The 14,414-nt window shown below is 36.8% G+C and overlaps 2 protein-coding genes across 3 annotated transcripts; one reads left to right on the top strand and one right to left on the bottom strand.

Annotated features, from left to right (window-relative positions):
* The first annotated feature begins 5,253 nt into the window (after nucleotides 1–5,253).
* On the top strand, nucleotides 5,254–6,348 carry LOC112005963 (cysteine-rich receptor-like protein kinase 27). The gene is given in 1 exon segment (XM_065781820.1): nucleotides 5,254–6,348. A coding segment is annotated over 1 exon segment (774 nt). The 5' UTR covers nucleotides 5,254–5,386; the 3' UTR covers nucleotides 6,161–6,348.
* A 2,873-nt stretch (nucleotides 6,349–9,221) lies between these two features.
* Nucleotides 9,222–12,231, bottom strand: LOC112005969 (cysteine-rich receptor-like protein kinase 25). Of its 2 annotated transcripts, none has more exons than XM_065781818.1 (6): nucleotides 11,186–12,231; nucleotides 10,569–10,703; nucleotides 10,341–10,462; nucleotides 9,983–10,193; nucleotides 9,486–9,723; nucleotides 9,222–9,275 (listed from the first exon to the last, which is right to left on the bottom strand). In XM_065781818.1, coding segments are annotated over exons 1-6 (1,500 nt in total). In that variant the 5' UTR covers nucleotides 11,979–12,231; the 3' UTR covers nucleotides 9,222–9,274. The 2 variants fall into 2 exon arrangements, with proteins under 2 accessions (XP_065637890.1, XP_065637891.1); XM_065781819.1 differs by having other exon boundaries at nucleotides 11,210–12,228.
* Between the last annotated feature and the right edge of the window lie 2,183 nt (nucleotides 12,232–14,414).

Below are 14,414 nucleotides of genomic sequence, written 5' to 3'. Positions count from 1 at the left end.
AGAGAGGGAGAAAAAGATCAATGAAAATAGGAGACTCTAAGGAAAAGGACACAAGAAACTGCTGAAGACTCGTGAAAGGACGATGTTCCAAAAACTTAACATGATGGAGACACGAAGGCGATGAGAAATGGGATCATAGTAGCAAAACCCCTTTTGAGATACACCATAACCAAGGAAACAATAGAGACAAGCACAAGGCTGGAGCTTTGTTCATTCATGAGGAGGAAGAGAGACAAAGCAAGCACAACCAAAAACCCAAAGAGATGAGCAGTCAAGAGTTTGACCATAGAGAAGCTCGAATGGTGATTTATTATGTGTAGTTGGTGAAGGAATACGATTAATGGTGTACACAGCAGTGAGTGCGGCCTTACCCTAAAAGCACTCAGGAAGAGAGGCAGAAATGAGAGGGGTGCGGACAACATCAAGAATGTGACAATATTTTCATTCTGTACGACCATTTTATTGAGAGGTGTAAGGACAAGACCGCTGAGGAAGTGTACCATGACTGTCTAAAAAGGATAAGAAAGATTTATCATTATATTCTTGAGCATTATCTATTCGAAAGACTTTGACAATGGGATTGAACTATGTTTCAATTATTTTATGAAATGTTTGGTAAATAAACATAAGTTCAGACCTATGGTGAAGCAGATAAATCCAAGTATATCGAGAAAAATCATCTACAAATATGACAAAATATTTAGATCCCCCCTTAGTGGGAACATGTGCAGGACCCTAAAAATTAGAATGTATAAGATCAAAAGGTGCAGAAGAAAATGAGTCACTATTATTAAAAGGGCAATTTTGTTTGTTTGCTAAAATGACATAAAGTACAATCAAAATTTTGAAGTTGAACTAAACCTAAATGACCATGAAAAGCTAACAACTGAAGACAAGATAAGGGTGGATGACCAAGACAAGCATGCCATAGATCAAGTGAGGAGATGGTAGTGTTAGCAGCTGCAGAAACAACTTGGGAAGGAATCTTCAGGTCATGAGCCTCAAACATGCGACCAACCTTACGGCCTGTCCCAAGTACTTGACCTGTCCAGGGATCTTGCACATTGACACCATGATTAGTAAATAGAAGATCTATACCTAATTCACAAAGTTGATCAACAAAAAGCAAATTGAGGGATAACTTTGGGTTATGAAAAGTATCACTAAGGGATAAACAAGTGGAAGATATTATTCCTTTATGACTAACAAGCATAAGAGTTCCATTAGTAGTGTAAATGGTGATTGGATGTTCTAAGAGTGCCTTATCAGAAAATTGGGATTCATTAGGAGTCATATGGTTACAATATATAGTATCAAAAAACCAAGGTTGTTTACCTGAGGTGACAGAAAAGGCAATGGAAGTGTGGGATAAAACCTGTTGAATTACTGCCTTAATATTAGCCGTAGTAAGTGAGGAAGCCAAAGATGGACTTGTAGGAACCAATGGATCTGAAGGACATACAGCAGCTGTCCGAGGAAGAGAAGTTTTTTCTGCTCTTGCAAAAATTTCTGCAGTTTGTGACAAACTGATATGCCATGGCCTTTGGCATGGCAACACTCGTAGCGAGTACCTTTGGAAGACTGAGAGGTGGGACGCCTAGAGTTTATTCGTGGAGGAGCAGTGAATGTAGCAATGGGAGGCTGTGGAGATGGTGTAACCAGTACATGATCAGATGATGACATGTGATGAGTAGGTCGACGGTTCTCCTTAGAAATGAGCTCCTTGACTGCAACATCAAGAGAAGTAGTAGGAGACCAGCTAAGCAGAGAAGCCCTTGTAGGCTCAAAATCCTCATGTAAACCTATCATGAAGTGCATAAATTTACGATGATCCCGATATTTAACAAAGAGCTCAATGTCCTTAGAACACACTAGTGGAGGATTTGCAGCAGGGAGTTATTCCCACATAGTAGAAGTCTAAGAATAAAAACTAGAAATAGACTGACCTGTCTCTTAGCACATTTGATAAAGTTTTGATTCAATGTGGAACTCCAGGCTTGAATCATTAATACAATTATAACGATCGGCCAAAAATTTCCAAGCAGCCTTAACAGTCTCAAGATGAGGAAGAAGATTATGAATTGAGGGAATAGAGGTATTGATAAACCAAGACAAGATCTTACTCTGAATACTCTCCCATTCCTCTAGGCGTTCTTCATAATCATCCGTTGTAACAGTAGTCTTGGAGGCATCTTCAGCAATTGTGGCTTTGGACTTAAGGTTTGGTACTAGCTTAGGAATTGAACCAGTCACATATCTTCATAGTTTACAACCCTTGAGAAAGACTGTCATATTCTAAGACCATGCATGATAGCTAGTAGGACCATCCAACATAATGGTGATAAGACGTATGAGATTTCGTTCATTTTGTTGAGTCATAATGAAGAAAATGACCAAAAAGTGGGATTTAAAGACCTCGGATTTAGAAATGGAGCCCAAAATCGAAATCTAAGTGAAAAACTAAGTAAGACAAGCCTTGTTGAAATTTTTTGACTTTGGTCAAGAAGTCAACGGTCAACAGTAGTGGTCAACGGTCAAAGTCAACTGCTAGCACGTGCTGAAGTAGGCGGATGATGCAGATGTTGATGTGTGCAGGATGACGTTAGCTCAAGGCTGACGTGGACAGACGTTGATGGTCTAAGGTGCGTGGAGCGCGTGGCGACTCAATATCCGGCGCGTGAGGTGCATGTGCATTTCTGGTGGCACGTGGAGCGCGTGTTCGATAGTCAAAAGCTTTAGGCGATGCGTGTGGGCCTGTGTCAGGTCCTTTTTGGCTGTTTTTGGTTGGGTTTTTCTTGGGATTGGCTGTTCTGTCACTCTATGCCTTTGCTTTGGCAGTTGGATGAACAGAACAGTGAGATTCGAGAGTTGTAGGGATTATAGGCATGAGGACGGTGACTCGCTTCTAACAGTGACTACTGGATGAAGATGAGGGCAGTAGAAGAGCGCTAGAGATGACCACAGGAACCAGAAAGTCAAAGGAATAGCTCTGATACAATGTTAAGAATATAAAGTGAGAGAGAAAGATTGAATAGTTTGTATATTCTGTGTAAATAATAATGTTCAATAGAGAGCCTTATATAAGCAAGGTATGTGTGCAGTACAAGTAATATGAGTAAACTACAAGTACAATATACTGGGCCAAGCTCAATGGGCTAATCTAGTCTAAGCTATACACTAACAGTAGTGGTCGAATGAGATGATGAAAGGAGGAACATGGATCTCGCCTATAAAGATCTTGATTAATATTAATAAAGGCTGCAAATGTTTAGCTTTGATAATTAATGGTGGTCATAGGTGATTCACTATGAATTAACGTGGTAAATTTAGTTTTTTTTTTTTTTTAGAAGAACATGGTTAATTTAGTATGATGGTCTATATCCACGAAGTGATGGACAAAGATGGTATTTTTGCCTATTTTCTAATAGCCTTTGTCTATTACAATAATGGCAAAAACACTATTTTGGTTCTTATATTTTAGAGTCATAGTCAATTTGATCCTTGTTATTTTCAACTTCTTGTTAATTTAGTCTCTACCATTAACTCACTAACATAAAATGCTTGCGTGGCAAACAATGTGCATTGTTAGCACACTTGGAGCTTACATAGAAACAATAATAATAATAATAATAATAATAATAATAAATGCCACATTAGTGTCTGAATGAAAAAAAAAAAAAAAATTATTCAATTTTATAGAAAAAAAAATCATGAGTTCAGATCTGTTGGAAAACACAAATTTTGAACATGAACCTAGAAAATATCAAACCCGAATCAAGCTCCGCAAATCTTTGTTTGTTACTCACGTTGTGTTAGGATTCTAGGCTAATTAAACCTAACTGAAACTTTCTCGTATAAAGAATAAAAATATACCTAATGAAAGAAGAGCAGGGAATTCTAGCCTTTTGCCCTTAATTTTTAAAAAATTTAGCAATATGCCCCTATTTCGAAACTATATAGGGATATGCCCCTGTTTCGATACTCGATTATCTTAAAATCGAGTTTCAATGAAATACTCGATTCAAGAAAATCGAGTTATGCCTAATCAAACTTGAAAAAAAAAAAAAAAAAAAAAAAAAAAAAAAAAAAAAAAAAGCGTGGAACTCGAGTTGTAAAACGCCGCTATAAGGCTTAAAAATGCCACTATAGGGCTTAAAAACGCCACTATAAGGCTCCTTAAACTTGGTATGGGGTAATCACACTTATAAAAAAAACATTTGTAGGAAAATGCCGTTATAGGGTTTTAAAACTCACTCTAGGGCTTAAAAACGCCACTATAGGGCTCCCTGAACCTGGTATGGGGCGATCATACACTATAAAAAAAAAATTTGTAGCAAAACGCCGCTATAGGTCTTTAAAACGTCACTATATAGTTTAAAAACGCCACTATAGGGATCCCTAAACCTAGTATGGAGCGATCACACTTATAAAAAGAAAAAATTAATTTGCAGGAAAACGCCACTATAGGGCTTCCTGAACTATGGGGCGATCACACTAAATTTTTTTTTTTTTAATTTTTTCTTTTTTTAAGTTTTATTGGGCGTAACTTGATTTTCTATGAATCGAGTATTTAATTGAAACTCGATTTTAAGGTAATCGAGTATCGAAACAGTGGCACGCCCCTATATAGTTTGCAAATAGAGGCATATTGCCAAATTTTTAAAAAATTAAGGGTAACATGCCAACATCTCCAAAGAAGAACCCGTGGCTTTCGCTAAAGCCACCATGGAAAAATCATTTACATACTAACCTAAACAACTCAGTTGGTCTCTCAATACGGTCTCAGCTAATTTCGAAGTAAATAAAACTTTGACATAGAGTTCAGAAATAAAGAGTCTGAAGAGCAACAGCGTACGTTGATTAAATAGTGCCTTAACATAACTTTATCTCTAAGACAGAGTTGGGTCATCAACCTTGACCAAATCAATACACGGACCTTCAATATTTTAGTTTAACAAGTCCTGACTGGGTGGCCATGACTGCTGCAATGACATAGTAAAATGATCGGTAGCTCCCTAGCCTAGTTAATCCTTAGAAAATGAAAAAAAATTTAATTTTACAAATACTAATAATATGTAGATCACTTTTACTTCATATCAATGCTTTGAGCGTGGCACCAACACAAAAATTGGTTGTCAGAAACTAGTTCAACCCTCCTTGACAAAGCTTCTAGGCTGACTATTCGGTATTCGCTCACGTCTTCGTGAACCATGTATTTATTCACCTAAAAGCTTTGAATTGGTCATAAAATAAATGAAGTTTCTAACACCCAAGTCAATGTAGAAAATAGATACATGCACTGATGAAAGTATAGAAAGAAATGCAATTGGAGTCCAATGCTAAAAGTCTTCCAATCTAGATCTTCAACTGCAGAAGAACAATGAAAATGGGTCATTCGAGACTACTGTTATTCTTCTATGTTGCTCTCATTCATATTGTTATCCCCACGGCTGCCCATTACTGTTATGACACTGGTAACTACACCAGTAACAGTACCTACAGGACAAACCTCAATACTCTCCTGGCCTCCATGATTAACAACACCAAAATTGATTATGGGTTTTACAATTTCTCTGTTGGTGAATCTCCTGACAAAGTATATGCTATTGCACTCTGTAGAGGAGACACTTCGCCCAGCGAATGCCATAGTTGTATCAATGGGGCAAGCGCCGACCTATTGAAGGCTTGTCCAAACCAAAAGGAGGCAATCATTTGGCTTGATTAATGCTCACTTCAATATTTTAACAGATCCATAATTAATATTATGGAAGCTAGCCCTCTTTTTAACTTTCACAACACGGGAAACGTCCCAGATGTAGAAGCTTTCAACAACGTGCTGAATCCCTTGTTAAATAGCCTAAGAAATCGTACTGCATCAGGAAACTCTACTCACAAGTTTGCTCTGCGGAGTTCCCCTGCCCCTGCCCCAAACTCCCAAATCATATATGCACTTCTTGAGTGCACCCCTGATTTGAGCGAGCCGGATTGCAACAGTTGCTTGCTGCGGGTTCAGAGTTATATACCAGAATGTTGTAATGGAAAGCAAGGAGGGAAATTTGTATCATCCAGCAGTGATATGAGGTATGAGGTATACTCTTTTTATGACCCTTCAGTTGAGCCACCACCAGAATCGCCTTCAACTACACCAGGTACGCACTAAGGTTTCATGACTTTTATCAATCCTCTCAGGGAATTTGTGAACATTTTTCATTTTATATTTATCAATTAGTTTCAATAATAGTGATTTGTAATTTGTTTTATTTATTCAATATTTAAATTCAGCTCTTCTGCTAGTATAACTTTTGCCATAATTTGTTGAATAATCACTTTTACATAAATTTATCATTGTTTTTTCTACTACTCCACTCATAATCAATTATTGAAACTTTAGATGATAAATTCTTAGAAAGGCTCAATCAAAGTCAAAGATATGAAACTAAAGAAATATATGTTACTTCCTTAGAATTGTGAAAGTTAATTTATGAAATAAAAATGTTTTTGGTCCCAAATATTTTTTAAAAAATTAAGAATTTTGTTATTTTTTGTTTGGCCAAAAATTTTTCTAGCTCCGCCACTGGGTTCAAAGCTTTGAATTGATCATAAAATAAATGAAGTTTCCAACATCTGAGTCAATGTAGAAAGTAGATACATGAAAGTATACAACAGGAATGTCATAGGAGTATAATGCTAAAATTTTTCCAACCTACAACTGCAGTGTAACAATGAAAATGTGTTGCATTTCAACAAAACTCTCTAAATAAAATTCCCACAGCTTTTGTTCTTCACTCAAAATATACAGAATGTACTGAGATAAAGAATACAATTGTGTTCTATTGTTTATATACGAATTGATCTAAAGAGAAGAAAGAATGTGTAACTAATTTCCCTAATAAGTTGCTACGATAACAATCTGCTTGATCCAATCATATATTATGAGACAGCTGGAGGCAGTAATTAGTTGGTCTAGTAATCCAATTGCTTCACTTGTGTTCCAGCTTAATGGATCAAGTTGCATAATTAAACATCGTCGCTTCATGCCTTATTTATTGGAATGGGAACAACATTGTTCCACTTACTACACTGTTATAAAACAGAGTAGTTTGATCTCTGTTTCCTTTTATTTTGTTTAAACGCTTGATCATCTTTGGTTTTAACTTTTAACACTCCCCCTCGAGACCTGAACCACATGTTTTGAGTCCTGCTTTGAAACACAACATTGCTAAGTAGAAGCAGAGATTGGAGGAACACAAATATTGATCATCTTTAGTATACTCACCAATTTACAAAAGCTAGCTTCTCTAAGAACTTTTGTAAAAAGGTCTGCTAACTGATAAGTGGTAGCTACATGGAAGGTCTTGTTTACACCTTGCTGAATTTTGTCCCCCGCCAGGTGACAGTCAACCTCCATGTGTTTTGTTCTCTCATGAAACACGATTTGCAACTATATGCAAGGCAGCTTGATTGTCAAAGAGCAACAGGACACTTTAGCTATGAGGAACATGTAAATCTTTGAGCAAATTTTACAGCAAAGTGATTTAACAAGTGGTAGTTGCTATAGACCTGTACTCAGCCTCTGCAGATGATCTTGAGATGATATTTTGCTTCTTAGATCTCCAAGATATAAGGGATCCCCTTAGAAAAACACAATACTGAGTTAGAGATTTTCTGGTATTAGGACAACCAACAAAAAGATATAGAAGGAATTTGAAGGGTTTCTCTCCAAACTAGTTCCGAGAGAAACCCTTGTTCCCTCTTCTCTCTCTTTAATTTACTATAAAAAATTGTTATTATCTCTTCCATTTAATCCATATTTTTCCTCACAAAAAGGTAAATACTCTCTCTCTCACAGCGGATTTTTAATTCTTTATTGCATCTTTACTTAGGTAGATGAATTTTTGTGTTGAAATTTTGCTTTATGGGATTGATTCTATGTGCTTGTGATTTAATATATTATCTTTTTTTTTTCTTTGACCGATAGATGTTATCCTATTTCACTACACAAAACGCAAGTTATAGCTGCGTTTCTAAAACGTGATTGTAGCTCCTAAAAACGTGACTATATGTCCATTTGGTTTATATATAATAGCCACATTTCCAGACATGGCCTATGCATCGTGACTATAGGTTTGATAAGTTTATTGTCTTATCACACAAGCTTTGCATGTGTGGTGGCACTTATTATTTTTTATTTTTTAGATTTATACATTTGCAGTTTTACTTTATTTTTTATTTCAAGAAAAAGCTGACAAGAACGACAATCAAATTCTTCCAAAATAATTTATTCATAATTTGTTCATAATCTATTCTTACTTTTGAAATTTATTCCGAATTTGCAAAATAATTTCTAAGGATAAATTTACAACACAAATAAAACTAACATGCCTGATCCATCAGGTGGAACAACCCAAGTTTTCAACTACCCCACCAGTTTTGGAAGTTGCTAGGTCGGCTGTAGTTTAGAATGTTTCCAACTTGTTAATTGTGGTTTGGTTGAAAAGGTTTCCCTTAACCTGCCTAATCCGACCCGGGAACTACTTTATGCTTATTGATTGGCTTGAAGATCTATCAAACTCCAGATCCATTTTGGTTTGTTTCTTCACTCAAATAGATACTTGCATTATGTAAAAAATTGAATAATCACGCTATCGAGGGTATACTTCGGTTATTGAAGCTTCAATAACAGAAGATGGAATTCCATTGCTTGTAGATTGATCTGACCCAAGCTCCTTTATTGGCATGCTAGTTTCTGTTCTGCTATGTAGGAAAAATGCCGGCCGTTGAGGCAATGGTAGACTCACAGAGTAACTATTTAGCATGAGAACTATCGATGCCATAGTTGGTCTTTCTGCTGAATTGCTAGTAGCTTATTAAAGCCATCCAATTCAGCTACAGTGGTGTTGTCCGTACACTTAGAAACACTTGGATCATTCATAATAAAGAAGTAGTTTGGTTCTGAGTAGCGTAACATACACTCGTCATACCATATCACGACCCATCTTCTTCTAGGACAGTATTGTTGGACTATGTTTTTGGTAGCTGTGGCCACACAGTCTTGGCAGACTTCGGTGGTGACATCGCCACGGCAGAGAAAGAGGCCGTAAATTGTGTTGTTGGAAGAGTTTTGGCCGACTGTGATGTTATAGAAACCACTTTCAATAGAGGAATTGGAGGAAAGGGAAGAGAGGAGGAGGTTGAGGTTGGACTGGTAGGTGCTGTTGGGGTNTTTTTTTTTCCCCTCTTTTTCTGTGTTTATTTGGTTGGAATAATACATCAATCTGGATCAAGCAAAACAAAGACAGAATTACTTATTTTAATTGGGTTTAAAAGCATTATGTCCCATTGAAAAGTTCCTTAGATCTACCCTTTCTGAAGGTGTTTTTTTTTATTTTTTTATTTTTATGAAAAGACTTATTTTCCCTCTATTTATGGTAGTTATTTCCACACAAAAAACGAATGTTAAAAAATGTCTATAATTAGGTACTTACTATGTCCCAACAATCTTGTGAGTATTATCTTGAGTTTGGTCAATTCCGAAAATTCTTGCCATGCCAAAATCTGAAACTTTTGGATTCATCTCTTCATCTAGCAATATGTTACTAGCTTTAAGATCACGATGTATAATTCTAAGTCGAGAATCTTCATGAAGATAAAGAATCCCTCGTGCAATCCCACCAATAATCTTGTATCGGTTTGACCAATCTAATAGTCTTTGCTTATTAGGATCTACAAAAATCACAAAAATTCAATTTCAAGTTAGAATATATGAATTAAAGTCAATCTCCATGCTAAAATGTACAATTTGTTTCAATTTAAAAAGACAAATACAGATTAAGAATTTAATATTTTAATCTCCTGCAGCTTCATCCTGTCCTAAGTAAAAGGAATTTATAAATTTGGTACAGCTTGATGCTTATAATCTTAACAGAAATCATGCATTTCATATAACACAAGGAAATTAGACAAATGGTAAGAATCAACGGACCGAACAGAAAATAGTCGAGGCTTTTGTTGGGCACATATTCATAGACCAGTATTTTTTCTTTTCCTTCCAAGCAAAATCCCAATAGCCTCACTAGATTTCTATGTTGAAGCTTAGCCAACAATGAAACTTCATTCTTAAATTCTTCTACACCTTGTTTAGAGCTACTTGAGAGCCTTTTCACCGCTATCTCTTGGCCACCCAGAAATGTGCCCTGTAAAATGCTTTAAGCAGCTCTTAGAACAGCTTGTAGAAGTTATGAAAGTCCCAAAGCCAAAGTTTTCTGAATTTAAACTGTTCAGATTTTGCATACATTAAATTTAATACTATTTGCAAGGGGAAAAAATTACTAGTCTAATACCTTGTAAACCACACCAAATCCTCCTTTACCTAGCTTGTTTTCATCTGAGAAATTGTTCGTGGCAGCTTTAAGTGTAGCCAAATCAAATATAAAACACTCTTCAGCTGTAATTTCCTTAGCAGCTACACATCCAAAAGTTAAACGTAAGGAAATACTCTACAAAAGCAACACGTACAGACATGAGAGAATAACACATTTGTTGAAATCAATAAAAATGTTTGTAATTACCATCTTCCTCCTTAACCTTGTACATCTTTTTCAATTTCCTACGGCGGAAGCAGTACACCATAGTTAATAGCACCACAGAGACAGCAATGGATGTAACTATGGCAATTATCCTCACCGATGAGCTTTGCCTTTTCCCTGCATAATCACTAAAATATTGTAAATGAGCGTAACCAATGGCATTTCTGACTCCCTAATATGGTGTCAATTCACTGTAGATTCATGCGCTCTAGTGTCCTAAAATAAGAATAACAGTATTAATAATTTTTGAAAAAGGAAAAGGAAATAAAAATGTTCATTGTGTATGCTAGCTATACCCAAAATTGATTCATCATAAGAAAGGTCAATTAAAATATGAGCTCAGCAAAAAATATATTTTTTTTAAAAAAATCAAAGAACATCACTTGATATACTAAACGGTCTTGATGCACAAATTAAAATTATTAAAAGTACTAAATTTTATTTTACATTCAAAAGTTAAAATGTTTAATAAAATTTATTTATTGTGACGCTACATTCATTTTATGTGGTAAGACCAATTACAAATTAAAGTATCACCAATAGCAAATAAACCAATTTGCAGTAGTTTTAGCATTTACTGTAGTTAGTTTTGATATTACCATTATGGGTTCTCGTGACCAAACCTGGTGGAGCTGGAGGTGGCGGTGGTAGGGGTGGTGAAGCTATGATCCGGTAAAATGGATGCACATCGTACCTAACACTACAACTAGTATATAAACCCATAGCCCCTTGCTTTCCATTACAATAATTCGGCAGGTTTGCTATTGCTCCCTGAAGACACTTATTACAATCGAAGCTGGAGAGGTCAGGCGTGCACTGAACCAGGCTATACAGCGTTAGAGAAGAAGAAAACGTGGCTTCTTTCGTAGCAAACATCTTAGCACCTAGCTGAGCACTTTGGGCTCGGGTCACCAAGTCATCAAACACGGTTGCTAGTAGCTTATTAAAGCCATCCAATTCAGCTACAGTGGTGTTGTCCGTACACTTAGAAACACTTGGATCATTCATAATAAAGAAGTAGTTTGGTTCTGAGTAGCGTAACATACACTCGTCATACCATATCACGACCCATCTTCTTCTAGGACAGTATTGTTGGACTATGTTTTTGGTAGCTGTGGCCACACAGTCTTGGCAGACTTCGGTGGTGACATCGCCACGGCAGAGAAAGAGGCCGTAAATTGTGTTGTTGGAAGAGTTTTGGCCGACTGTGATGTTATAGAAACCACTTTCAATAGAGGAATTGGAGGAAAGGGAAGAGAGGAGGAGGTTGAGGTTGGACTGGTAGGTGCTGTTGGGGTTGAAAGTTTCGTCTGAACAATAGTGGAATTGGTATGTTGGCGCAGCTTCGCTAATTATGCTGCTAAGCAAGGAAAGGACCACAAGGGTAATCATCGAGACATGGAAAGAAGGCAAATTCCTTTTGATATCAACCTCTTGATCTTACTTTGGGGTCATGTAAAGAAGGCAAATTACTCTGAACCTTTGGTAGTTTTGTTAAAAGAAGTGGTTGTCAATAGTGAGTTCAAGGGACTTAGACATGAATAATGAGAGTGCGAATCCGTCGATACAGGTTGGTCTTTGATAACATCCAATACTTTTTTTTTTTGGTAAAAGATAACATTCAATACTTGTAAAACCTACTCACAATATAAAAGTTAATAACTTTTGAATGCTGTGTGAAGGCTTTAAAACCATTGGGAGTAACACACTTGAGGATGTCGGACAAACCCACTCAACTGGTTTTTTGAGAAAAACACGGACTGAACACACAGAGGGAGTGGGAACCCACGTGAAGCGACTTTTACTCAAGAAACTGCTGGCCTTATAAATGTGATCATATCATAGGAAGAAAAAACAAAGCAAAGGACTTGTGGAGGGACCCAATCAAAGTTGTGGAAAAGTAAAACAAAAGAATAGAAAAGTCATTAGCAGAGAAAATATCGGAAATTTGGACATGGAAAATATCTTCCTTTTTTTTTCTTTTTCTTTTTTAATTTTACTAATTTTACAAATTCTAAACTAATTTAAATTAAATATATGTATGTGAAACTCTTTGCTGGAGAGTTAAACCTGGTTCTTACTCTCTATACTTTACAAACACTTATATTTATAAAATGACTATTACACTAAAAATATACAGTAGTAAAAAAAGGTTTACATCTACTGTTTTACATCAACATTCATAATAATAAAGATAAGTTTCAGCCTTTTAGCACTAAATGCAAACCTAATTAAATGTAACCCAATATCAAAAACAAAAACACATTGTACAGACTTAAGAAACAAAAGCTCCCCCATTCATTTCCAAGAAATGAACCGCAAAGTTTGCTACTTTCCGAACCAAAGTGTTCGGAGACGAACACATATTACAAAGTCTCAAGCATGTCTCATTTCTATGATTCCATAAAAACCAACAGGTAGTGTAGATCAACAAGTCAAGTTTACTCTGGAGGTAGGGATGGCAAAATGAACCCGACTCACGGGTACCCGATCTGACCCGACCCATTTAACATTAGGATCGGGTCTGGGTTTTCATTAAAAAACCCGAAGCGGGTTTGGGTCGGGTCCGGGTATTAGGCATACCCGGGCCGAACCCGACCCATATATATAATATTTAAAATAAATAAATAAATAACCCTAACTATAAATACTCCCTATTCCCCTAAATCCCTCAGACCCATTCTCTCACCCTCTCATTTAGTCATTCTCTCCCAAGCCGAAGCTGCCTCCCATTCTCTCCCTCAGCCTCACTCTCACTTGACCAAGACCGCCGGTGCTGCTGCCCCTTGCATACCTCACCTTGCCGGCGCTGCTGCTTCGCCTCTCATGCTCACTTCGCCTCCCATGCTCACTTCGTCGGCACTGCTGTTCAAAGAATCAAACTTGTAATTTCTAGTTTTAGTGCTATTTTGGTTGAATAGATCGGCTTGCTTGATTTGATTTTGTAGGGTCTTATTGTTCAGACCTAGGGTTTGTATGTTAATTCTTATTTTTTCTTTTGATGTGGGAAAATATTGTAAGGAAAAATAAAGGGTTTCCGATCTGTTGGTTGCTGAGAAAATAATGGGTTTTGTTAGTTTTTGATTGTCTAGATCTGTTGGTTGCTAAGAAAATAATGGGTTTTCTTGAGTGTTCTTTTTCCCCTCCTATTTGGATAATAAGAAAATCAATATTAGGCAATTTTTTTTTTAATTGAGCCACAGAATGGGTCCTGAAGTTCCACGGCCCAACAGGGCCCGTGGAGCCCGCGGGGCCCGGTAGGGACAGGTCCGGGCCCTGGAAAAAAAATCCGTTTAGTAAACGGGCCGGGTCCGGGCTGTGGGTCTTGCCCCGTTGGTCGAGTCCGAGTATGGAAAAATCCGGCCTGAACCTGACCCGTTGCCATTCCTATCTGGAGGTCAGACACATAAATAGTGACATCAAAGAAGAGAAGGTTGGGAAGCTTTAAGCATGCTTCACACAAGCAACTTCTACAACATGTTTTGCCAATCATTGAGCAAGAGCATATAGCATAGGGGTCATTGCATGCCTTCCATAGGAATAACTTAATTCTGTAGGGTACTTGAAATTTCCAAAATTCTCAATAATTAAGTGGTGGGATCATGAATTTTTTTAGGATTAACTAAGAATGCTGTTTCTCAAAAAAAAAAAAAAAAAAAACTAAGAATGCTGCTAGAATATTTGAAAACAAACCATAGCATTACCACTTCAATAGAATATTGCCCGGAATTATTAACAAACCAAATCAGTATGTCAATAGAGTCCCAATTTCTCAAAGGAATCCCTTTGATGGCAGCTACCTCATGAGGAAAAAAAATTGATCAATGA

The sequence above is a fragment of the Quercus suber genome, unplaced genomic scaffold (assembly GCF_002906115.3).
Source record: "Quercus suber isolate HL8 unplaced genomic scaffold, Cork oak 2.0 scaffold_279, whole genome shotgun sequence".
In the NCBI taxonomy this organism is placed as follows: domain Eukaryota; kingdom Viridiplantae; phylum Streptophyta; class Magnoliopsida; order Fagales; family Fagaceae; genus Quercus; species Quercus suber.
The sequence above is the reverse complement of the archived record's forward strand: the minus strand, read 5'-3'. Positions and strand labels throughout refer to the sequence as shown.